This window comes from Acomys minous (assembly GCF_964271855.1).
Source record: "Acomys minous genome assembly, chromosome: 3".
Lineage (NCBI taxonomy): Eukaryota > Metazoa > Chordata > Mammalia > Rodentia > Muridae > Acomys > Acomys minous.
This window is the reverse complement of record NC_140485.1, coordinates 9100702-9127598: the sequence shown is the minus strand read 5'-3', so window position 1 is coordinate 9127598 and position 26897 is coordinate 9100702. Positions and strand designations below refer to the sequence as shown.

Genomic DNA, 26897 nt, shown 5'->3' with positions numbered 1-26897 from the left:
ATGGGTAGCTCAGTGAAACTAAAAAAAAAAATAATATAGGAGCAACTTAGGAAACCCTAAAAAGGAGTTTAATGTGTGTGTGTGTGTGTGTGTGTGTGTGTGTGTGTGTGTATACATATAAATATTTTTATATATTATATATATATATACACACATACATACATACATATCAGAAATTCAGAAATGCTGGGGCTGAAGAGGGCAATGTTAAATCAACAAAGTGTTTAGAGAGTATTTACACCAGACTTAATCAAACTGAAAATCTCTGAAGAGAACTCAGGAGAAAATGTCTATTCACAAGAGGAAAAATCATGAGGAATGACAGAGGTCTGCGGGACATTGATTACACTATAAGAACTATCATTTGCATTTGAGAGTTTAGAGGAGACCTCACTCCTCCAAAACTAGGAGGAAAACTTATTTAAAGAAGTAACGGCTGAGGCAGTTTTCAGATCTGAGGTTAGACACAGGACGCGGTGAGGGACGCTAGCCCACTAGAGCACGTGGCTCCGGTGGGCCGTGCCCTTCTCCTCAACTCCCTTTCTTTGCCTCGCTACATGATATTACATTCCTAAAACTAGCCCCCGAGATCTGTTCCCTTATTGGCCAGTTCCTTCTCCTGAGGCTGGCTACCAAGGTTCAGCTATCTAAGTATTGAAGTCTAGCAATCAAAAGTTCCCTTTGGCTCACCTAATTAGCATGCCCAGTTAAAATTAAACACGGGGTTTCCCCTTTTACCTTTATAAACCACTGTTTGCTCATGGACCGCGCCTGTCTCTTCTCTATCCAGAGGTAGTTCCTTGTCCTCAGGGACAAATACCCCTCATCCCTTCCCTTCCCTTCTGCCCTCTCCCATGTTTCCTTTACCTGGCCCTCTGTCTTCTGTCTTTATCTCCTGTTTCCCGCCTTTTGTCCCACTTGGGGGGGGGGGGGGACAGAATCCTTTGTTCTGAGAACTTGGTCTTGACTGTCCCGTGTAGATACAAACCCTTACACTTCCGTTAAAGATCTTTAGTCAGATCCTACCCAAAGATGTCACCAAGACATATTATAACCAAGTTATTAAAAATTGAATTTTAAACGTTAAGTATTTTTAAGTCGGAAGTACAGGAGGCACAGCAGGTTATTGGTTTATGTTTACTTTCTTCAGAAAACTTGTAGAATAAGAGTGTGATAGCTTATTAAAATGCTGAGAGAAAAATAGCGCCAACCAGGAATACCCAGAACACATGTCACTTAAAAGTGATGGAAAGATGAAGAATTTCTCAATCAAAGAAACGTGCAGAGAGTTCATCATTAAAATTCCCTTAGACTTTCTACGGGAAGTCTTCCAGATGCAGGGAATGGGTGCCAGTTCATGAGATGAAAGTGTGGAGATAGATCAGGCTCACCAGCGCAGCCCAATTTAGAGAGTTCCAATGCTCTGATGTCGCTCTGTAAATCACTTATTAGCATAAAAGTTAAGAGGCAAACTTTTAAAATAATTGTCACGACAGCAATTTTTTAATGAGTAAGCTACATAAAATATGTGTAAGTTGTGACATTAAAAGTGGCAAGGGTAAATTTTTTGTGCATGTTTTGTTAGAAACTCAGATGAGTACATCTTTATCTTTTTACAGTGTCACAATTTACTGAACAATCAATAAATTCACAAACTACATCAGTTTTGTTGGTTGTAATTTACCAAATAGACCTGATTTCTCTTGATGGCTCCTGTTGGCAAACACAAGTTTTTATTCTTGTATTAATTACTAGTAACATTAATTTCCAGATGACACATTAACACTCCTCACACTAATATACAAAGGATATTAAAAGGGAAGTGAAACAACAGAATGTCCTAAGGGGTGAAATATTTTATTTTACATGGAAGCTCATTTAGGCAAAATAAACAGCCTGAGTGCTTCAGTAAGTCCCTGAAAGTGACCAGATTTGCTAGGTTGCCCCCTCTCCATCCCCTTTCTCTAAGTAGTAAGGACTGCCGAGAGACACTTTCCGACAAGCTAAGGTGCTTGGAACAAACATGGTCAAGCTAAGATTCCTGGAGTAGGCTCAGACCAACTGAGCTATCTGGAAAACACATTCTCTGGCTTGTTTAGCTGACTCCAGGTTATGCCCAATACTCCAAGTTTCCAACTTTTTGAGGTTTTATTTATGTAGTTGTATTTGTATTGCTGCCTCTGTAAATTAACTCCATAGCCATGTTCCTATAAGTAACCCCAGTAAAATTCATTAGTTCCCCACTTTAGACATTGGTGGTTATCTGTACTCTGATTGTCATGCCTTGTCTGGGATGAGGAAGCATGCATTCACATATGAGTGACATGTCACCTGTAATCTTGAGCAAGTACTTGTGTCCAGTTGGTGGCCCTGTTTTGGCAGGCACAGGAGGTACAGCTTTGATGGAGGAAGTGTGCCATAGGAATGGGTTTTGAGAGCTTAAAGATGTGCCATTTAGAGTTTGCTCTCTGGGCCTCCTGCTTGCAGTGTCAGGCATGAGCTCTCACTGTTTTTGCCTCTGTCCCTTGTGCCTGCTGCCATGTATCCCAACCATGATGGACTGCTATCCCTCTGAAACTGTAAACTGAATAACCCCATCTTTCTCTGGGTTGCCTTGGTGATGGTATACTATCACAGCAGTAGTAACTAAGACAGTGACTCCCTAGGAGTAGCATCACACAACACTTGGTCTTTGCGCATGCACTCCTTTTATAGACCCAGGTGAGGGCATTCCATCTGGTGTGACTGATAGGCTCGTGCATCTGTTTCTTACGTGATGTGGTGCGTGTTCCAGTGTCATTATTTGTTGGCATACATAAATGAAGAGTTTGTGCCGGCACAGTGCTGGCAGATGGTGGTTACTCACTGGCGTAAACAAGATGCGCAGAGTCGTTCTCTCTTGGCACTTATGCTCCTTTTTAAAAATATTTTTATTTTATTTTTTATTTTTTGGCACTTATACTCCTAGTGGAAGAATTCTGGTCAAAGCCATTGCTTTTCAAAATGAAATCATTCTTGGCTAGTCTGAAAAGTGCTATTCTGCACAACATAAGAGAGACCAATAGCAGGCCCAGTCTGGTGTACTCAGTCAAATGAGAACTTTTGTATGGAATCAGAGATAAGTTATTATTGTGAATACTATGAACAATAATTTTTGTAAACCTCCTGGGAAGTAGGAACCAAAAAATGTGTGGTCCTTACAAAAATGATAAAGGAGACAAAACATCCTCTACAGGAAATTATAAAATCACAAAGGGAAACAAAATGGCTTTTTAATTGTTACCTCATTATCATACTACAGTGTAGTGACTATGATAATTTTCATTTTTCCAACCTAATTTGGTGAAGCACACCTCTGGATATGTCTTTGACGGCATTCCTAGATAAGATTATGCTGTAAGGACTCTGACGTAATCAGTGTATTTAACCCTGATGAATTAGTAGTACGGCAGCATTATTGAGAGGTGGTGGAGTAGAGGGTGTGGTGTGTTTGGAAGAGCCCTCCCTATGCGCGCCTTTGCCTGCTCCTTGACTGCCACGACTCGAGGACTCCTCCCCACCGTGATGGGCGGACAGACACCTGGAGCCCAAATAAATCCTTCTTTCTTGAAATTGTTTTAGTCAAGTATTTTGTTATGCCTAACTAATGTGGCAGCTGTAGCTAATAATACTGTATTGTGTACTGAAAATGCCGAGAGAATATACATATAGCCCCACCCTTCTTAGGTGGTGCTGAGGACCAAAGCCAAGGCCTGTGGATGCGAGGGAAGCTGTATCTCTAGCCCAAGAGAAAATATACAATGTCTTTTCACCATGTATCTATACACAGAAGTTAGTGCAAAATCTGAGTATGTTATCCAGTTTGATTGTAGTAATTATTTCATGATGTATATGCATGTTAAACCCTTACACATATTATTATATTAGTATTAAAATTTAATATATATAATATATACATATATATTTTTGTCATTCCCCAATGCAGATTAAAAATGATACTTTAAAATTTTCTGAAGTAAAGTAAGTAGTCTAATTTTGAGAATAGACAAGAAAGTTCCTTTATTTTTCTTCACAAAAAGAAAAAGTTTTCACTAATAACAAGCAAGCAAGAAAACCTCTGATATTCTCAATGATTCTACAAAACCATTTATAGTGAATGGTGAATGTAAGCATTTAGACTATTAGTAGATTGATTTGAACGTTTATTCATACTTCCATATTTAATGTAGAAATAAAAAATCTTAGGATAGCATAAGGTGATATATTAATTACACCTTTGTGTCTCTGCCCAGTTAATAGTTACTATGTTAATACTGTTGTAAAGTCTAAGGTGATATTATCGTGAGATCCAATCATACATAAAACCAAATCTACAAAGTGGAAGGAAAGAATTTTGTAGTAGAGGAGTATGCTATGTCTTGAACATGCATTTGTTGTTTGGAAGGAAATTTTATTTACATTTTAATATCTACAAAAGACATTAAAATGGAAGCCTTTCAAATTCAAAAACGCATTTTCTTTTATGAATTGTGCTAGCAAATGCAAAAATGGAGTTATAAAGAAGACCCGAAAATAATGCTTTTTTTTGACACAGCATAGAACATGATCTAGAGACTCCATTCAGCTGGGAAGAAGCAGATTCAGTTCTGTGCCAGGCTGAGGCCCAGATGCTAGTTGTTAATACTCCTTGCCGGTACCTCTGGTCTTTTCAGCATTCTTCATCTTTTCACTATTGGTATGAAATATCTGCTTTTCTGCTGGAGAGGTTTGTAATAAATATAGCACCTGCATGACATGGTTGCTGATAAATATCTTCTCGACAGACCTGGGATGGGGAGCTGCCTGGCTTTTCTTTCCTGTTGCGCCTGGGCGTGGTCATGGAGGATGCACTCTTAGGAAGTTGTTTATTTTTTCCATCAGTCACCAACAGCCTCGGCCAGGATAGATAGTTAGTGGGCTGCTGTACATGCTTAGACCTTGCCATTCACCTTCCCTTCAGCGTGGAGAAGCAAAGAAGCTGAACGTGGTTTCCTTGGATGGACATCTGGCCTCCTTTCTATCACCCAAGGAGGAAGAATATTTTTCCTTAATTTAGTTAATGTATTGGGTGTGTTGTGTGCAGAGGCTTTTTTTGTTTGTTTGTTTTTATTTTGTTTTTTTTGTTTGTCTTTGTTTTGTTTTGTTTTAAGACTAATTAAAGGATTGTGTGGCTCCAAAGATGATTCCTAGTGACAGTGGAATTTTATACCTAGTGAGTTATATAGGATAGAGAAATAGAACATTATCCCAGTACACTAGATAATTTACTTCCCTAGTTATCCATGAGCCTCCGACAGGCCTTAGCTGAGATACTCCAGGTTCCTCATCCATGAAATAGGACCAGAGGCTGGAATGTGTCCTAATTGCAAGCCACTCTTGTCTGGAACTTAGGAAGCTCTCTTTCTTTCTTTCTTTCTTTCTTTCTTTCTTTCTTTCTTTCTTTCTTTCTTTCTTTCTTTCTTTCTTTCTTTCTTTCTTTCTTTCTTTCCCCAGCATTGTGTAAACCAAACATGGCGGCTAAGGTCTCTAATACCAGCACTTAGGAGGTGGGGGCAGGAGGACTGAAGTTCAAGGTTATCTTTGGCTACATCCTTGTTAAGTTGGAGACCAGCCTTGTCTAAAGGAGATGTTGTCTGATCATCAAAACAAAACAAAACAAAACAAGACCCCAAATGGACCCAACAAGTAAAATCAATAACTATAATCCATTTCAGTTTTGGGGTTAGTGATGTCTGGGTTTGAGACTTGGCTGTGCCACTGCATGTTCTTTCTTGTCCTCACCTTAATATTTGATCTTATCTCATTTGTAAAGGGAGACAATTTTGTTAAAAATACTAAAAGGGATTTTGTGTCTAAAGAGCTTGATAGAGGACATATAGCAAGCCCCTAACATAATATTTTTTGAATATTACTCCTTTTAAATAAAAGGCTTCCTTTTTAGCTTAATTCTATCTTTAATTAGCTTCATCTATTCACTTACATAATGAGTGTATATAGTTATTTCTGTGTCTTAGGTTCTGTACCAAGCACGGTTCAAGTACTGCCTTTGATTCTTAAAAAGATGCTTCATAAAGTGAGGGCTTACTTTTTTTAAACGTGAAGCTGAGTTGGGAACAATCTAACGACTTCCGCAAGGCCATGCTGCCGGGACATATCAGCTGGCTGGTTTGAGAACCACGGCATCTGTGTCACACACCTGTCTTGGTTTCCTATTCGCTGCCTGGTTCTTCTCAGGAAGACTGAAAGCTTGCGCAGCTTGTTCGGCTTCGTATTTAGTGGAGCTTCAGGCCAGCCAGAGGTAGCTTGTTTTTGTCACCAGGGTGTGCTGTGATTCCACCACTCAGGACCTACTGCAGGTGCTGTGAAGCTGGCTGGAATCTCTCCATGTCTCCACTGCTGCTTAGCGACCAAGGGGTTTTTCAGCTTTCTTATCACCTGGGCAACTGCAGGAGATCCCCAAGTCATTTTCTTCTCTGTTTATGCCACCAGTCCATGCTCACTGGCATCCTCCTGTGAAGAAGGGCACTAGTGTGTCTTGCTTGGTAGTGGCAGTAGCATGGTTGGGTGTTCCCGAATAGCTCTTTCCCACACTCATGATTTTACTAAATAAGAAAACTGACGGTTTTAAGAGTCTGATGTCAGTAATATTTTGTGATATTTGCAATTGCTGTTACTCTCAGGATTTGCATCTTCTCCTTGATAACTTTCTAATAAATTTGGAATTGATTAGAGATTTATTAAAATGCTCATGTATTTATTAGATTTTAAAATAAAATATGAAAGTTTCTATAACAGAAAGCTTTATTATTATGTATAAATATTATCTGAGACTCTGATTTCACAGGACCATTTCATATTCAATTACGGATCAGAATGATACTCAGCATGTCTATATAGGAAGGATTATAAACATATTCAGAAGTGTCTCTGGTAGGGTACTCTAGCAATAAGTTATTAAAACCTCTTCCTTTTCTTCCTCTCTCCTTCCTTTCTTTTTTTCTTCCTTTCTATTTATTTCTGAATCGCCGCCTCCTTTGATAGTAAGTAGACTAGAAAGTTTGACAGGGAGAAGCTTGAACAGCTAACGCACAGAAATCAAGTTATTCGCATGGCAGTGTGATCATGTCTATAGAAGGTGGCCTTGTATATTTTCAGTATGTTCATTAATCTGTAGTTTTTTCTTGTAAGGGTCCTTGTTTTCACACTGTTAGAGGAGATTTATCATCAGTCTGAGCTGTTCTGTGAGATATTCTGGGAAATGATTTACGTTACTTTGGCAAAGAGACTCCTGTCTCCAGATAACACCGTCTTTAAGCAAACAGTGTTTGGGTAGCCACCTTGGAGCAACATTCAATTTGAAGATAGCAGTTCACATGCTTGATAAAATAATGAAATAACTGACTAGCAGGATTCTTAAGTGGGGCAGGCATTTTAGAGTAGTGTGATAATTTTGTTTAATGTGAACATTTTTACAGTGTCTAATATGTGTGGAATTTGTGTTCAATGGCCACTTGTGTGACAAAAAGAAAATCAATACAAGAAATTCCAGTTTGGTAAAAACATTTCTTACCTTTGTTTTTTTTTTCTTCATGGAATCACTTTAAAATGTGAAGCCTCTATTGAGACCACTGTGGAATAAGCAATTTCCATTAATCACATAGATTTATGATTGTTTTTTCGAGACAGAGTGTCATGGAACTCACAAGAGATTCACCTGCCTCTGCTTCCAGAGTGCTGGGATTAAAGATATGCACCACCACTGCCAGGCAGATTTATAATTTTTTGCACATCTAAAATTATTTTTATGGAAAAGTTTGCAAATGAAGTATATTCATCTAGAATTAACATATAGTTGAAACTATCTTATAAACAAGATAAAATGTCATCATTGGAAAAATACCTGGGTAAAAAAAGTGGACAAACTTTACATTGCACAACATTCCCCCTCTTCATTTCATCTAAATTGTATGCTTTTTGTGACTTTCATTTCTCCAAAGCCATATTTTTAAGAATATTTTAAGAAGAAAATCCTAGGGCCTGAATAGATGCGGATGAGTATGTGTTTAAGAATGCCACTAGCCAAAATTGCTTATTTTCTTGTACTTGTGAAAAGTTATAAGTAGTTTAAATAATTGGAATGTGTATAAAGACAGACTTTTTCCCATCTTCAAAGAATAATCAAAATCAAAATAATTGACGTGTGAAGATACAGATATTGCAAATGGTACATCTCCCATTTTCCCCATTTTCCCGAAACCTGGCCCAGGATCATTGCTTTTCATAAGTTACATTTTTTATAAAAGTATTCATTTGAATTTTAACATTTTACTGGGAGTTTAGGACTGTCCAACCCTAGAGTTTTCTTATTCTCTTGGCTCAGTCTTCTTTTTGACCTGTTTATCTTCATTCACTTTTTTTTTTTTACTGTGCTTGATTCACCTTTTATTCATTCGGCTAATAGTCATCTCCTACCTGTATTCTTCTCGCTCAATATTAAGATAAGGCACTGAATTTAATAAGACAGGGCCCTGCGCTAGCATGCATCTTCATAGATTATAGCAGAGCCATGGACCAAATGATTGAGTTAATAGTTAGGTGTATTAAGTTCTATACTTTTTTGTAATGCTGGCGATGAAACTGAGGTCATCATGCAAACTGGGCAAGTGGCTCCCCCTGCAGTGTACTCCAGTCCTATAATATTCTTAAGCACTAGGGAACTAGGGAACACTGTGTTGATGACCTTTACAAATAGCCTACATCTTTTGTTGATGAAGATGGTTGGGAGTAAGGAGAAACAAAACTGCTGTGTTTTTTTTGTGTCATCACACACTTAACTATGGGTGTGCTGCCCACTATACGGTCTCAACTTTTGCCTACAGAATATTCCTCACTTTCACACAGTTCTCACAGGCTCATATGTTTTGTCATTCTGTATCTCAGCCTGTAACTGTTTCTAGTGCTTGATTTTCACCAAAAATAATGACAGTTTTGTCTCAAGTGTTTGCCTTATACGTCTTGGCTGTTTGTCCCTAGCTTCCCCTGGTTGTTGCCTGCATTGTGCCAGGTACAAGTAAACGTTGGCTAATGCCGTGCTTAGTTTTTGTTTATGACCCAGTTCAGGGTCGGAGTTCAAAAACACTGTCAAATTAATTTGTGTTTATTTCTCATGGATGTCAAAAGAAAAACCTTTGAGGAAAAATTGACTCATTTATTTGTGTTTATTATACTTGCAATTATTAATAGTAGGTTACAGCTGTGTACTAGAAAATGTTAGAAATATCAGTTTCTAATGTTTTCTTATCAGTAAGTTCCTAGGTAGCAGAGCTCTGATAAGAGGAATCTGTAGAAATCCAGGGTTAACTAGGCATGTTCTATATTCTCAAGATTATTTTTTACAATATTTAATATTTACCAAATTAGAAACTAGAAACTACATAGAGTATTTCCGTTGTACTTTCTCAACTTTAAATTCTCTGTTAGAATCCTCGTGGAAAGTTTTGGCTTCTAAAAGATTTACTGTAAATATTTACACTTTCCAAAGTGAAAGAAATTTATTCTTTTGAACCTTTAAGGGCAAATGATCTGATCAACATTAGTATAATGTTAACATAATTGTTTCTTACTTATTGCCCTTCTTGAACCTAGAGTGGTCTCTGCATAGGAGACTGATGTAAAGTGGCACTTTGAAGTGGCCTTTCTGTATGAGGCTTGCTAGGCTCCCCATTAATTCCCTGCCAGTCTTGCACTACTCTGGAACTCCACTGGGTGGACAAGAGGAGTGAAAACGGTGATTTTGTTCTTTCTTTCTGTTGTTTGCCATTGCTGCTACTCACATTTCCCGCAGCAGAAATTGGGGGGAGGGACAAATGAAGAAGAAAGACACATAACCTAGTGGCTGACTTAGAACCCCCTGAGTGCAGTTTTACCATGTGGAAATGAAGGAGGTTATGCAGTCCAACTTCCCCTTCTGTGCAGGAAGAGAAGAGCTAGAGAACCGTGCTCATGTGCTGCTTGTCACAGCCATCCTGAGAGAGTGCAGAGGCCCCAGCTTCTTAAGGGATTTCTGTGTGCACACCATTTCCCAGGTGACTCTAAGGCTAACCAAGGTCTGAGCGCTGCTGGGCATGAGGCAAAAACATCTCTAGTTTATTTGCACTTGAGCCTGTTGAATGGTAGAGAAAGAGGTGAGACGGGGTGCCAGGAAGACTTGCTTTCTCTCTGCGCCTGCCTCCTATTAGATCATAGGTAGGTGCTTCTGCTTGGTCATAGGGACACCTCAAGGTCAGTACAGAGAAGCAGACATGTACATTTCCCAGAGCGACTTCACTGACCACAGTTTGAGCACCTTCAGTTTGGTGGGAATCCAAAGACCATCTGCTCATGCCCTTCGTTCATTCATTCATTCAGAGGAAGAAACTGATTTGATTCCCGGTTGTCTCGTGAGCATAATGAGATCATCAATAGCATCTCACTCAGCTATCCAAATTAAGTGATACATGTAAAACATGTAAAAGTGATACATGCACATGCATTAGAATAGTGCAACCACTTCTGAAGTAAGCCTGTCCTCGTAGTCGTCATTAGTAAATACTTGCGTCTTTGCTGTGGACTGGCTGCCTTGGTATGGGTGAGGGATACAAAGACCAGAGGACAATTGCTTGTTCTCAGCGATTTAAGGACAGTTAGGAAACTGCATGGGTAAAAGCAGGGGTGTCCAGTTTGGCTTCTTTGGTGCACATTAAATGAAGAATTGTCTTAGACTGTGTGTTAAATACACAAACACTAACAAAATCAGATGTGAATGGGAAAGGGGCCTGTGTGTAATTTTTGTAAAACCTGTCAACCAAAGACAAAGATTTGTCTCTGGAAGATAGCACCATTAAGGGCTAGGAAAGACATGTTCACTTTTGTTGTTGCTGCTGACGGCGTGGTTCCATCCATTCCATTTGGACGTCGGGGGCTAGCAAAGGCTCAGGGTTCAACTCTACAGTGTTGTCTTCTGTCTCCACATGAGCTCATCTCCCACAATAATAAGAAACCAATACATTAAGATGAGCCACTTGTTTGAACAAGTTAAACATGCATCTTCAAGGTAAAAACTAACTCACCTGTACAGAATTTTGAAGTACGATGGGTCAGGCTGGTAAAACTTTGCTACAAAGCCTTGAGACCTTAGTTTGATCCCTGAAACCCACATAGTGTAAAGAGAGAGCTGAGGCCTGACTCCTCTGTGTTATCCTCTGACCTCTACAAGAGTGCCACAGCATGCACACACATGATAAATTAAAAAAAATAAATAAAAGTACAGAGAACACATTTGTATTCACTGAAAATAAGTCACACACATACAAAAATATGGTTTATTTTCCTGAAAATTCTTGGAACGTCTTTTCAAAATCTCTTGTCAACTTCCAAAAAACAAAAAGGCTACATTAAAAAACTTTAGAAGACATAGTGAAATGCATAAAATTATTTGCCTTAATTTGGGTTTTGCTTTGAATACCTATGATTTGGTGCTCTGTTACCATTTGAAACATTGTATTAATAAGTTTGTTTCCAGTTTGTAGACATACTTAACTCCTTTACAAGTGGTTAAATCCACCAAGTCTTAAATGTGTTAGCCTGCTTTCACTATCAGTTTCAGCCACAAATTTTGTTTTTTGATATAGTAAATGACTTGTTAATATGTTTCAAGTCATAAAGTTCTTTAAACATTTGGATTTTATTTAAAATATGCTTTACTGCTTCATATAAGCATTTTGATTGAGTTCTGTCTTTTAATGGTATTGAAGAAGCCATTTTTTTCAGTGGCATTGTGTTGCTCATCAACATCTTTAACAACAGTGGCAGCTGGGCTGTGTTTGTATCGTCCCTGCTACCTTCCATTGCCAAAGTACATGTTTAATTAGTGCTTCTGCACTCCAAACTTTTTTCCATAGATTTTTTCCAGTTTATTTAATTTATGTCTCTAGTCTGGTGAGATAAACTGAATTTTATAAATATCTCCTCTGCTTTTCTTTTCCAGGGCATATTGTGTTTGCCAAGCCTCCCATGTGTTGCTTAATAAAGTTACCATAATTAAGTCGTTTTGATGATTTTGCAGTTAAATATGAAACTACATACATAGCTTTTTACAGTAGGACCCATCTGAGTTGTAATTTTTACAAAATTATTTTGTTGAGAGGACTTTTTAAAAAATGCTGTCCTTATAACACAATGTTTGCTGTATACTGAATTTGGCATGTTGTGTTTGCATTTTGTGAATTTTAAATCATACTCTTCAAAAACGTGTACAGATTTCTTACAAATCTAGCAGAGGACCCACTTGCATCAGCCCAAAGGCTGCCATCTGTCTGGTCCCCTTGGACAGTTTTCCTTCACCCAAGTTTTTTCTCTTGAGTGTTCTATTTTCTTATATAGAATCTATACTAGGACTTAAAATTAATGATAGATAAGGGACTCTGTTTACTTTTATTTTGAAAATGAATCTACAGGAAAGCAGAACGTGAGGTGTGGGTTCTCTGGCATCTCACCTGGAGATGCAGCAGGAAACGGAGGGTTGGTTGTGGAGTACAGTGTATGATGCATAGCCAGGGTGTGGAAATACCCCTAATAACCAAATAGATACTTAACCGTCTCCTAAATGACGTTAAACACATCTTGTTTGCAGTGACAGGCCATATGCTATTGATAATCCCTGTAACTCACATGCCAGGGCACCACAATAACGTATAACATATCATGGTTCCAGTTTAACTGTCTAACTGGAAGAAAATACAGGAAGCTAGATGTGGAAGTTAAACAGAAGCACTCATGCAGACAAATAGTGAAGGCATGCATATATTTATTTTGTATGATATTGTAAAATGATACTGTCATCTATGAAGTTCACACTTGAGAGCCATGGTGTCAAGTTACAAAAGGAAACAAAAAGCCTTAGTTAATATTTTGGTGTTATGAAGACCATGACTGAAGTAACTTTTATAGAATGAAGCATTTAGCTAGGGTTGCTTACAGTTTCAGAGGACTAGTCCACAAACACTGTGGCCAGGCGCACACTGCAGGCACACAGGCATGGTGCTCAAACAGAAGCTGAGAGCTCACACCTAGTATACAAGGTGCAGGCAGAGAGATATGGGGGGTTGAGGTAGGGGAGAAGAGCCTGGGCTTGATGTGGGCTTTTTTGAAACCTCAAATTCCTCAGTGACACACTTCCTCCAAAAAGATCAAATATTTTAATCATTCATAAATAGTCTACTAACTGGAAACATTAGAACCTCACTAAACCACTCCATAACACAGAACTGAAACCTAAAAACATTATCATAATGCTTAAATTCAGTTTCATATTTTGTCTTCATGTATACCTATAGTTGGCTGCATGGACCGTGAGCTGCTGGTTGGATACCCTGGGCTTAAAGGGATATGGTGCTTCTGGGTGTCCTTTGTAAACTGGGCAAAGTGAGAAACAACGGAATTCAGTACACTAAATGCCTACATGGAGCCGGTGGGGCTTATGCTGAGGCCAAGGGACAGGCCTCCCGCACTCTAGCTTTCTACCAAGTGCATTTAAACTTCTGCCTCAGAAAAACGTCTTTATGTTGAATATTTGGATCTAGCAGTGAGAGGGGGGCAGGAAGGGAAGGGACACCTTGAGTGAGCATTTATGGTTTACTATATTCTTTCTATCAAATCTATTTTTTTGTTTTTGAGACGTTGGGTCTTGCTTGGCCTTGCACAGGTCGTCTTTTGTGTGCTATGGCAACCACGGAGTTCATGTGTGCATCTGCGCTGCTGTGCAGAAGGCAGTGTTTCCTTTCAGTCATCTGCCACTTCTGGCTCTCAAGTCTTTTTGCCCCCTCTCCCCAATGGTCTCTGAGCCTTGGGAGCAGGGTTATGATATAGATGACCCATGAGGATTATAAATTCTCTTGTCTTCTACGTCTTGACCACTTGTGGATATCTCACCATCTACTGCAAAGAGAAACTTCTCAAGCGAGAGTTGCACCAATCTGTGGTCATAATGTTGTCATTAGGAGTGGGTTACTACTTTGTCCAGTTCGTAAGATGACAGTAGTAGGTCTCTCCGAGGGCCTGGACCTGCCTAGGCACAGGCTCCTGATCCTGTAGTAATGGCAGTTTTTGTCTTGTAAAGCAGGACTTAGAATTCAACCAGAGAGTGGTTGGTTATCCCCATGACCTTCTTGTCATTATTACACCAGCTGGCCCATCTTGTGGGCTAGTCCTTTTTGTAGCTCTGGGGGTTCACAGCTCTGAATGACTAATGATTATGCCAACTGCAGTACCTTCAAGCGCCGTAAAAACTAGCCAGAAGGGATGAAGCTTCTAGGTCTGTATGGTGTTGCTTTCACCGTGGTCTGTGGCTTCAGTATGTGTTATCTTCAACAACAGCCTCTTACTGTCAAGTTTTGGGGGCATAACCAAAGCCATGGCAATAGCCTATATGTTGTGGGGAGAGGGCTCTATGGGACCTCAAATGCCCAAACTGTAAAAGGTGCAACCCATCTGGCACCGAGCTTCTTCTTGTCCTTGTTATCTTGTATACAGTCAGGTGCATGGTTGCTCTACTATAGGATGACTCCATTTTAGGTTTTTTTTTTTTTTATGCTTATGTGTATATAGTTTAGGAAGCTTCTATGGCAGTCAGTTTCCATATGACTGTTTTTGAAAAGTTAGCTATGTTTAAAATTTGTTGATTTTTAAATATCAAAACTTTAAAATGGTAAAAACAAACAGTAACAATGGTGCCATTTAAGCTGAGGGGGTGGGGAATCTATGTTTGGCCTGAATTGTTTTCTGACTTCTTCAATGGATCCCAAGTAGCCTGTTACTTAAATCTTGTTCTGTAAGGATTCATCGAATCATGTCTTTTTTTATATTCTTTCCTCAGCAAATAGTTTAAACGCATTGGCCTTCTCCTGTGGGCACTCTTATATACTGCCATCAATCCTGGACAGTTTTCATTCAGTCAAGGATGGTGCACTGTTATGTAGCCCTTCAAATCAATGTTTCAGAACCACACTGCTCACAATTTCTTTTCTGTAAAACCCCTCACCTATGGTGAAAAGGGTTTTCATGTAAGCAGAAAGATTTGTGTTTGTGTCATCTGAATTTCATTTGAGTGTGTGTGGGAATAGATTTTATAAAGAAACCTATCAGTTTAGGGGGGGCAGGGAAAACTTTGATTTTGTTTTAATTTCTTACATTTAATTAATAATGAAATTATTTTCTATGCTTTTATTTATTTGATTTATTTATTTTATTCCAGGTACAAAAGCACTCTGAGGGAAGATTGTGTGCGGCTGGTTGTTGTTCTTGGTATAGTTTCACACTGAAGTGACCGATTTTAAGAAAATAAGTCAGTATGGAGATTTAGTTTTCCTTCTATTCATGTCTATTTTTAATTTTTAAAGAGAAAAAAAGGAAATGTATTTTTATATAAGTATCAGATTTTAAGTTTGATAAATAATGTAATTTCCGTATATTTTATTTATAGATTATGAATAAACATTCTGTGTATATAAAGCTCTTCTCTTATCAATCAATAGCTGAGCATTATTTCTCTCTGTTCTCCCTTCCCTTTGTGTTCAGTGTTTTTCATTTTTCTCTGTTTTCTCCCACTTTTCTCTTTTATCCTTAACTTCTTTTTCTCTCTTGTACACTCTGATTTCCCTACTCCTTCCTCACGTACTATGACAAAAGAAGTTACAATTGACAAATGAGCCTGGGATTTAAAAAAAAATCATTTATTTAAAAATTTTAAGTGAAAATATAATTATATTGCTTATCCCTTCTCCCTCCACCTCCTCCTATATTCCTTTCCACTCCCTCTCAGATTGATCACCTTTAATTTCTCCATTATTATTACATGTACACATGCACATTTATAAGTATATAAATAAGACTTGCTGCATTCCTTTGGTATGGCACGGGTGTATATGATTTCAGGGCTCATCAGCTTGGATGTAGATAACGAGTTAGGGGCTCAGCCCTGAAGGAAACTGGTTGTCTTTCCCTCAGCAGGTCCTTGGTTGCCCTTAGTTCTTTGTCTGGGAGTGGGACGTGGAAATTTTTCCTTTTGCTTCACGGCTATTGGTCTTGCCAGTGCTCAGATATTGTTTAAGTGGCCATAGAATTGAAGTATCATTAGTGTGGTTTCCCTGGAATTTCTAGGAGACACAATCTCATGCTGTGAATGCAGGATCTTGTTCGTGCCAGGCAAGTCTTCATCTAGGTACATTACATGTAAAACGATTTTGTTTAAAAATTGGGTTCCTGGATCTGCGGAGATAGCTCAGGAGTTAAGAGTACTTGGTTCTCTTCGGGGGAACCTTGCCTTCCAGCACCCTTCCGGGCCAGCTCCCAACCAACTGCTTGTAACGACAGCTCCAGGGGATCTTAAGCCTGGTTCTGGTATCTTTGAACCCCAGCATACATGTGAACATATACACAGAGACACACAATAAAAATAAATCTTAAAAAAAAAAAAGGGTTCTTGCCAGAGAGTTTGAATCAGGAAGTTGTGTGGATATTGTTTCATAACTTGATTTTCCTGGCAGTGGGCTCTTCTGCTTACATATAGTGGGCGAAAACCAACCTCTGCCTTAACCATCTTACCCAGTGATCAGAGGAAACTACGCTCTCACAGTGAGTGTTGCATAGAGCAGCTCAGTTTTGGCTGTTTACCTTGGAACTGCCTTTCTGTTCTAACTAAAGAAAGCACCAAAGTGCCAGGAAGGAAAGCGCCCTGCTCTCTTTCCCCGCCCTCCCCTCTCTCAGCACAGATAAGCAGCCTCATGCTTCCTCCTTTCTGAGCTTTCTCCTTCCTTTTTTGGCTTCTGTCTTCAAGCTTTCTTTTGAAGTAAAAGTCATCTTGGATGCAGTCAGTTCACCTAAGGTATCTTAAACTCATTCTTTATATTGATAAGACCAATTCTTTCCTAGTAAAAGAATTGAAGAAGGGAGAAAAAAATGGATACTTCACTCAGCTGTGAATTTACCAGATAGATGTGAATATAGAAATTACATTGGTGACAAAAATGTATTTCCAAAGTAGTGATTGGAGATGGTGAGTAGCTGTGAGTGTAAACCTAGCACATGACGCAAGGTGAATCACAGCACCAGAAACCTCACTTATCTTTCATAAAGGTACATAATTCCCAATTTTTCTAAAATTAATAATCATATATAGAAACTTTCTATATTTTATATGCAATTCTGTTGAATATTACAACGTACAGAAATCAGACCTGTTTTAAATAGACACAATGCATGTGCATTGTAAGAAGTAGGGCTCTAGGGCCAGTGATATGGCTCAGTGGGTGAAGGTACTTGCTGCCAAGCCAGAGAACCTAAGTTAGGTCACTGGAACCCACATGGAAGGAAAAAACCAACTCCTGCAAGTTGTCCTCTGACCTCCATGTGTGTGCCATGACACACACATAACCTCTCATAAATACATATAATAGAAATATTAAAATAGGAAACAATTTTGAGAGAATTAGAAAGAAACATCAACAATTTCATGACCTCATGAATAATTATGGTTACGTTTTGGTATGTATGTTTTCAAGCCTCTTTTGCAATTGATTTGATTTTTTTTAATGGTACCCAAGGGGGCTAGAAAGATGTCTCAGTATTTAAAAACACTTGCTGCTCTTCCAGAGAGCCAAGGCTCAGTTCCTAGCACACCGATGGCATCTTACACCTCCAACTTTGCTCCTGGGGATCTGAGGCAATCTTCTGGACTCTGCTGCTGCCAGGTATGCATGTGGCACACTAACATATGTGCGAGTAAAACACTTATACATACGGAATAAAGACAAATCTTTGAAAAAAATTGGATAACACTCAGTGTCATAGCATCTTTCTATTTCTTAAAACATAATCTTTCTGCATCATAAAATAGCTTATAAAACAGAATTTTCAATAACCACATAGACAGACAACTTTTTAGCTTTTTAGTCATCTATTGCACACTTAAACATTTAAATAAAGTATTTTACAAATTGCACTGCTGGGATCATTTTTCTAATAGACAACTCTGAATGACACAATGATATTATGTATCAGAATGATGAGAATTCTATGGCAGACGGTTCTTTGGTTTTATACCCAGACCTAATGAAGACTGGGAAGCTGTGCTATTAGACCAGGAAAGAGTTTGATGTGAAAGTGCTAACAAGGAAGTAAAAAATGAATTTACCATTTCAAATACTTGGTCATGAAATTAGACCTATTGCAGCTACTTCCTTTTTTGTTTTTTGCTACTTCTTTTTTGTTAAATAGTTTAACAAATACATTTATATTATTACACATATATACAATAAGCTACCTACAGCAAGAAGAACCATGAGATAATCAGGAATTATATAAATGTTACCTTCATAGTGTTTTGCTATTTGTATTTGGCAGCCTTGAAGAAAACATCTTTCCTATCTTGGTGCGTCTAAAATTCTGAATGTAAATCAATATCTATCGTATCTCTTCATTATCAACTTAAAACATCTATCTAGACCTAAAAACATCTTAACCCCTAAACAACTAAGCTTCACTGAAAAACTAAACTATCTGATCTTCAGCCTCATCAGGGATTTGAGAAGGAATAAACTTGATTACCTGAGTATACCAGGAGTTCATGTTTAGTAGCTTTCCAAATGAGAAGATGACAGAGACAGTTTGCTACTTGAATAGTCACTGAAAAATACCTATAACATTGGAACATCTTCTTCAGCCTTCTGGACCAATATATCTGACAGACATACTTGTGAGTCAGGAACTTGTTTACCCTGCCTTAGCAGAGTTTGGCCGTCGACTTTGCTTGCATCCAAGCTTGCCCTTTTTCAGGGAGAATTCTATCTGTGGTAAAAATGAGGACATTTTGCCTGGAGGCTGGTTTGCCACATTTGAAGCCATCTCCACAAAGAGGTTCTTTGATGCTTATCATCTTCTTTGAGTTAGGCTGGGTGTTGCCTGGTGTTAACCTGTCTCATTGTCAATGCATCTTTAAAATAATAAAAAAAATTTTTTAATGCCATATTCTGTATATCTCTGAGGTTTTTGAAGACCTTATCTAACTATTTTACCTTATCTTTCTATAGAATCAATTCTGTTATACCTAAGATGTATATTCTTGTGATAAAAATAGACTAGTAATTGACATAACCATGATTCGATCAACTAACAATTAACTTGTAGGGCTGGCAAGATTGCTCAGTGGTTAAGAGCACCACCTGTTCTTCCAGAGGTCCTGAGTTCAATTCCCAAGAACCACATGGTGGCTTACAGACATCTATAATGTGACAATAAATAAATCTTAAAAAAAAAAACACAATTAACTCGTATAACTTACTTATTCTAGACAGACTGCAATAGCACTTTCAAAATATTGGAAGTAAACCTTGTATTATAACTCAGTTGTATGGCTACAATACTGCATATTAGAGTAGAAATAGTTATAATGTGCTTGAAGAGTAATCTTAAATTTGAATTCTATACCAATATATCTAAAATTGAATTTATTTTACATTTATATGCAAAATTCTATACCAGTCAATTAAAAATAACCTTGCAAGTAACAGTTAAGGCATTAAGTTGAGGAGCAGATTCACTAATCTACTTTTTGTCCATCACCTCTATATATTTCTGTTTTCCCCTTCTTTCTTTTCAGCCCCTATCTCCAAATATACGAATGAAGTGTAAAGGAAAAGAGAGACATCCCTGAATCCAACCTTGATTTCTCTCTAAATAAGACCAATAATAACATAACCAACACTGAATGAAAATAAACATCTATAGCCCAAGAAAGCAACCAAAAACCTACCCAACCCCCCTTAAGGGAAATAAGGTGTCAGTCTCTTAAAGTTTTTCTTTTTCATGAATAATGCTTTTGTAGGGACCCAAATAAAATTGAGGAAAATAGTTAAACAAGCTAGGAATAGCATTTGTGGTCCAGTGTCTAAATGTTGAGAAATTCCAGGCTCAGTTAGAGTCCTGTGTATCACAGTCTGAAATGCAGGTACTTCTTAAAACGAATGCTATCTGTAAATATTATATTCTGATTTAGACTCATGTATGTAGCATATGCAATTTCATAATAATTGTCAAAGGGGAAGTAAAAATATTTGTTAAAAAGCTGGTTCCATTATAAAATCTCTCTTCAACATTACCTTTGGAAATACTTTAATAATTAAGCTGTTAGTTGATTTTGATTTCTCCAATGATAGGATTTCCATTGTTTATCCATTAGGTTTCATAATTCATAATCCATGTATGTGTATCCATGTTGCAAAAAATTTTTGGCTCATCGTGGTAGACATTTTGCTACAGTGACAAAACACCAGAGGAAACAATTTAAGGTGCAAGTGTGTCAGGGATAGGGTGATGCATAGGCTTCAGCTGTGGCATGGCTCACGAAAGCCGCATACCTCAAAGTGGTCAGGAAGCCAAGAGACTGAATGCCTGTGCTGTGGGAGTTTCCTTTTCCCCTTCTATTCTGTCTGGATCCCCAGCCCACAGGATGGTGTCCTCTGTTGCAGGGCAAGGCCTTCTCCTCTAGCTGATCCTGTCTGGACATATACTCACAGGCAATCTAAAGGGAAAAGTTCCTTTGTTTTTTGTTTGTTTGTTTGTTTGTTTGTTTTGGTTTTTTTTTTTTTTTTTTTGGTTTTTCAAGACAGGGTCTCTCTGTGTTAGCCTTGGCTGTCCTGGACTCCTTAATGTAGACAGTTTTCCATGCAGTCAAGTTAAAGTCAACATTTACCTACACTCAATAAAAGTATTTTTCAAGAATCTCATGTCGTTATTTTTCCCCCTTTCTACTTTTCAAGCAAGTGAAACAAATATATGGCACATCACACAGAATTGATCATTCTGTTAATACAAGCAGCTTCGTTGCCTTTGATAATAGACTTCTTAATGCTTTGAATAAATTAAATTGCTTTACTTTGACTGACTGATTTTTCTTCTTTTTGTCCTGGGTAAGTTTACTTTGTTGTTGACTACTTTTAATCAGATCAGACTATACTTCCTATTTTGTGAATGCATAATCTTGGTAACTCTTGTGTTTCTATTGTTGAATACATATTGTGATCAGTGATATTTATCATTGTGGCCTTACATTAATTTTTCATTTTGAACTGATAACTATTTCTTGTTAACAGAATAACTTAATTTACTTTGATCATAAGTTGGCATGGACAGATAGATATAGATAAAGCGTAACTATCATTATATATGTCAGATAATTCTTAATTCTCTAATCTAGTTTAAATGTTTGGAAAAAATACACACTTTTTTTTTCTTGGCATCAGGGAATGCCTGAGGAGAAAGTTCTAGGACTAGTGAGAAGAGAAGGGATGGATTTAGCAAATCTTCTATTAGTAGTAAGGTGTGATTACTGGAAAGAAAAATGGTATTCCAAATGACAAACAAAAACTGTGTTGCAAATCACAGAAAAAAAGCTGGCAGAAACTCTCCCAGTGGGTTTCAGGTGGCCATGTGCCAAGGGTGTTTGAAGTGTGACAAAAAGTCAACTGAAGTTTAGATGGAAAGTCCCCTGTGGTTCTGGTGATGATATGAGGTGAGTGGCCGCCCAGCTCCAAGAGTATATTCTGAATTCCCTCAGACATAGTCAATATGCAGATACTAGTATGAACATATGCTATTAATATTATTCTATTGACCTCAAATTATCTATGTAAATGTATCAGCAAGTGGTTCCTGAGTTTACAAAACTGAAAACAATTAAATAGAAAATTATCAATGAGTCCCTCCCTCCCTCCAAAAAAATCTCTGACTGTCAAAAACTAAATGTATTAAAGTGAGGAAAAACAGATCTGTGATTTAAAAAAAAATCTCTATGTCATGAAAAATATCCTCAGAATTTAGTTGTAATATGTTTTAGTTATTAATAAATTCAGTTCATGTATCAAAGAGAAGCCAGTATTTTAATGATGTATTTATGTAGTAAGGAAAAGGAAGAAGGCACCTCTCCTCTATTTTTCTTTTCTCTCTGCTGACTCTGTTTAAATTCTGGTTTGAACACCCTTTGCCAGTTTGAAGAAATGATTTGTCAGCTGCTCTGTAAAGAACTCCAAATGCGTTAAAGATACTTTAAATGCATGAGGGTTGAGAGGAGAAAGCAGGGCTGTTTCCCAAGACTTTGAATTAATGCTACCTTATTTCTTAGTAGTGCTAGATCTAGTAAATATTTAAGAGGCTTTTAAAGATAGATGGCCCTTTTTCATTCCGCACAGCGCTTGATGACGTGGTTGCGTCTGGTTTTGGACCGATGCCATCAATATTGACTTGAAACATCCTCATGGGTCCTGTTCTCAATACTCCAGATGGCTGTACCGGCCAGCTTCTGCTTTAGAACAAGAACTTTATATATGGCAAAAATAATAGCAACAAATTAAAATTCTGCAGGCTCTGAAAATAGACACTGTCAGAGTAGATTCTGGATGAAATTTAGTAACACCTTTTAAATTCATATCAGCAGGCTGGCTAAAGCCTTCCTTGGAAAGCCCTCTCTTCTGTGCTTTTCGCTGTGTAGAAAGTCAGCTTCCCCAGGGCCAGAAGTCTCCACAACTCACTGCAGCATGCTTTTTGGAAGCACCATGTAGAACCTATATTAGTATTTTTTATGAGCCTCATAATTGCTTGTGGACAAGGTACTCCCCCCCCCCTCGCCCCCGCCAGAATGTGAACTCCTTAAACGTGAGCGCTAAGAGCATTTCATCTTTTTAGTCACATTACTGAGCAAAACGAATAGAGACTCTGCGTCCTTGTGACAATATGCTTCACAGTTAAAACCTCTTACTGTGTGTTAGAATACTGTGAATTGAGAAGCCTAGTGAGATTCATTTCTCAATGTAAAAAAGTATATAAACATCTGTCTATCACAGGTCTATATGAAATGTGAAAATGTATGATCTATAAGATACATGTAGCCTTTGAAATTATGATTGCAAACATTGTTGTAATACATTCAGATTGAAGAAAGGCAGTTGTCTCCCCAGACTCGGGGTCTTTTGCAGATTTCTAAGCAGGTTACATGAGTACAGCTGCCCTTCAAGTAGCTTGGGAGGACCTGGCCAGCCTGCCAGCCCAGCCCGTCAGCGCACGAACCTGCTAGCCTCCTCAAAAAGAGAGACAATTACAAATTTCTCCTAGGGTTTCTCACTCTGGTATGCTGTAGTTTTTTAACATTTTTTTTTTTTACAATTACTCATTACTATAGACACCTTCTTATTGGTGTGGCATTTTACATACAGACTTTGATGTATAGATTACTGTAAAACTTAAAACCTCACTTTGTCCCCTTTTGGGAACTCTTTCTCTTGGCAACCCACACAGGGGCTGTTGAAAACAGAAAGACCAGTTTTCATCTAACTTAACACGAGCCTCCATTCTGGCCTCATTTAAACAAGTCAAGACCGTGTGTCCCCACCTTTAGAATCCTTAGACAGGAGGGACTGTCGCCTGTTGAGTAGTCTGTACCACCAGATGTTATAAATACCCCTTTCCATCTCATTAATTTTGAAATCTTTTTAAATCCATGATGCCCTTTTCTAATATTAAGGAAAATAACATATATTGTTATATGGGGCCTTTGAAAGTTTCCTATTATTTTTAACATATTAGCATTATAATTTTAAATTTCACTATCTAATTTATAACTTCCATGTCAGTGTCTGAGATACAATAACCTTTTAAAATATTTAAATAAATGGTTACATCTTTCACATATAGTCAGAATTTTTTTAATTTCATGAAAAATATTGCTGTTTTTTTATATTTATTTATTATGTATACAGTATTCTGCCTGCATATACACCTGCAGGCCAGAAGAGGGCACCAGATCTCATTGTGGATGGTTGTTAGCCACCATGTGGTTGCTGGGAATTGAACTCAGGACCTCTGGAAGAGCAGTCAGTGCTCTTAACCACTGAGCCATCTCTCCAGCCCAATTGCTGGTTTTAATTATAATCTTTGTTATATTTTTATTTCATTTTCCAAACAAATAAGCAGAAATATTTTAAAAAATGTGTGGCCCATTTGGCTTTGTTGTGATGCCTTTCAAGGTTAATTTTATTTGTATAATTTATTGCTGTTTTTTTTGTTTTGTTTTGTTTTTTTGTTTTTTGTTTTTTTCCGATGCAAGGTTTCTTTATGTAGCTCTAGCTGTCCTTGAATTCGCTCTGTAAACCAGGCTTGGCTTTGAATTCAGAATCAGCCTGTCTCTGCCTCCTGAATCCTAGGATTAACAGTGTGTGCCACCCCTACCACCCAGCTAGAATTTTATAACTAGAGCATACTGCTATTTTTATTTATATTATTGCTGGGATTCCCAATTCCCTATATTCATATTTCATCTATATTATTAGATTAGTAACCTGAACAAAAATTTGGCTCTTGTATGCTACAATGGCATTGTCCACATAAATAACCTGTAAATGCAATTATTAGTCCATGTAAATTTTCATCATCAGTGGCAAGCCTAATTAATTCACAGCATTAAAAAAGTTTACCTTGTACAGTTTCAACACTTGCATTTCTTGTCCATTTTTATTTTTACTATTGCTATATATATATATATATATATATATATATATATATATATATATATATATATAAAATTTTTTTTAGGTTGTTTCTATGTGAGCCATCATTCAGTTGCCATCTAAGTTGAATCTTTTTGTAGTATCTGCTTTCCTAAAACTTTTTCTCTTGAAAAATTGATACTAAATGTTTGTTGAAATTGCTCACTGCCAAATTCTGAGAGGCAAGGTCCAAAGTACAGTTCTGACTTGGTGTGAGACAGTTGGTGTAATTCTCTGCAAGGGTCATCATGAACAGATGGCTTTCCACCCTAAACGCTTTTACATCTTGAATTACATATTTTGCACATTACCACAATTCTCCTACCAAAGTTATTGAGACATAGATTCCAGATTCCATTTAACCTTACTAGACTATTTTTAAATTTTTTATTAATTAATTTATTTGTTCACTTTATATCCCTATCTTAGCCTCCTCCCTCCTCTCCTCCTGTCCCACCCTCCCTCCTTTTTTTCTTCCATCCCGTCTCTCCTAGTCCTCAGACTTGCATTTTTGTCAATGCTACCTTCCGTTCAACTAATGTGCAAATTAGGCATCTTTAAATAATCAATATCTTATTCACTCTCTTTACAGTATTCCAGTATGTCTTAGATAGTGCCAGTAGTGCCTTGTGTAGAGGCATGTGGATTCTTCATACTTGTCTTCTTAGAGCTCCATACATTTGTAGCTAGTCAGTATTCAACGGACACATCAGTGAATGCTTCCTGGATAAGCAGAACTCCTGTAGTTACACATGGGAGTTGGGAATTTCAGATCATTAGACCTGTTATCCTGCCTACCTGGACCTTCAACCTTCTAGGATACTAAGTTCTAGATCCTTTTTTTTTTTTTTGAAACAGGGTCTCTCTGTGTTAGCCTTGGCTGTCCTGGACTCACTTTGTAGACCAGGCTGGCCTCGAACTCACAGCGATCCGCCTGCCTCTGCCTCCCGAGTTCTGGGATTAAAGGCGTGCGCCACCACGCCCGGCCTAAGTTCTAGATTCTTATTTCTGATGTTATTGACATGATTTTTTTTTAGAAAGCAATTCATGTCCTTCCCCTTTTAAAGACATACTCAGGAGTGGTGAGTGATAACCTTTTAAGAAATTAGCATGGCATCATTCCTCAATTCAAGTCATATCCTTTTTTTTTTTCATTTTTGTTTGTTACTGAATGATACATTGATAGGAAATGGTTTATTGTAAATAATTGGTAAAATGTGACTGTCACTGATTGTCCGTGGAAGCCTAATATCTTTTGTATAAAAGAAAATCAAAGAGTGTTTTAAAACCTTGTGGTGGGGGGCCACGAATTAAGGGGAAATGTTCTACTATCTTGTGGAAGAGAGTATAACATTTTCCTCAGCCTTCATGATGGCCGTTCCTCATTGTTATCCTGTCTGTGAATGCACAGGTCATGTGCGTGTGTTGCCTTGTGCCCATGTGCCTTCCTGGTATGTTTCTCTATCTGGACTCTAATGGGGATCTCTAATTTTCAATTGGTCTCACCTTTGTCTCTCTGGAGACTATTTTCTTCTAGAAGAATAAAATCTTTTTCAGAACTTCAAAGTACTTTTTTTTTGAGGCTGGTTTCAGATTATTTCCCTCGGTTTTAAATTCACCGCTGAGCTCAAATCCAACATTACCAAACTATCTAGTGTACATTGATACGTGGAGATCTTCTGACCAGGCAAAACTCAACATTTCTGAAACAATTTACATTTTACCTCCATTTTCCCTAGCTTCTGGAATTGGACTCCCTGTTAGCTTTTCCTCCCTGGCTCTTGCATGTTTCCTGGGGCATGTGACTACATCTGTGTCATTGCTAGTCTCTGTGTCCTCCGAATTCGGGTACTTATTCTATGAGTGTGCACTCAATTTTCTCATAGCAGTTGAAGTGCCCTGATCTATCTTCCTAGTCTAATATGAGCTTCATACAGCTGCTTACTCATCATACTGATTTATGCTAAGCTATTGTAGTGCCCTACATTAGCCATAGTTAATATCTAGACTCATTAGCCTGGAATTCAAGCTGTCCTTTCATTTTCCCCTACCCTGTATCTGTGGTTTTGGCATAGAGCTTTGGCCTTTGAAAGAAACTACTCATGCAGATCTTGCAGTGTTTCACAGCTTGATTTTTTTCCCCTTCTATCCCTTCAAGATCTCGTTTTTCAAACATGAAGTTGGTCTATTTCAGCCGACAGTTTTGTTTTATTAATCTTCTCAGAATTTCTT

General features: G+C 37.9%; 1 protein-coding gene across 7 annotated transcripts in view; it reads left to right on the top strand.

Annotated features, from left to right (window-relative positions):
• MACROD2 (mono-ADP ribosylhydrolase 2) overlaps positions 1–26897 on the top strand; it is a 1913815-nt gene that overhangs the window by 94472 nt on the left and 1792446 nt on the right. The window contains exon 4 of one of the 7 annotated variants that reach the window (XM_084774712.1): positions 15329–15466. The exons of the other annotated variants lie outside the window; for them this stretch is intronic. Within the exon in view, the coding sequence (XP_084630838.1) occupies positions 15329–15345 (17 nt within the window). The 3' untranslated portion in view covers positions 15346–15466. Of the gene's footprint in view, positions 1–15328; positions 15467–26897 lie in introns of those variants that run through there. 7 annotated transcript variants of the gene reach the window in all.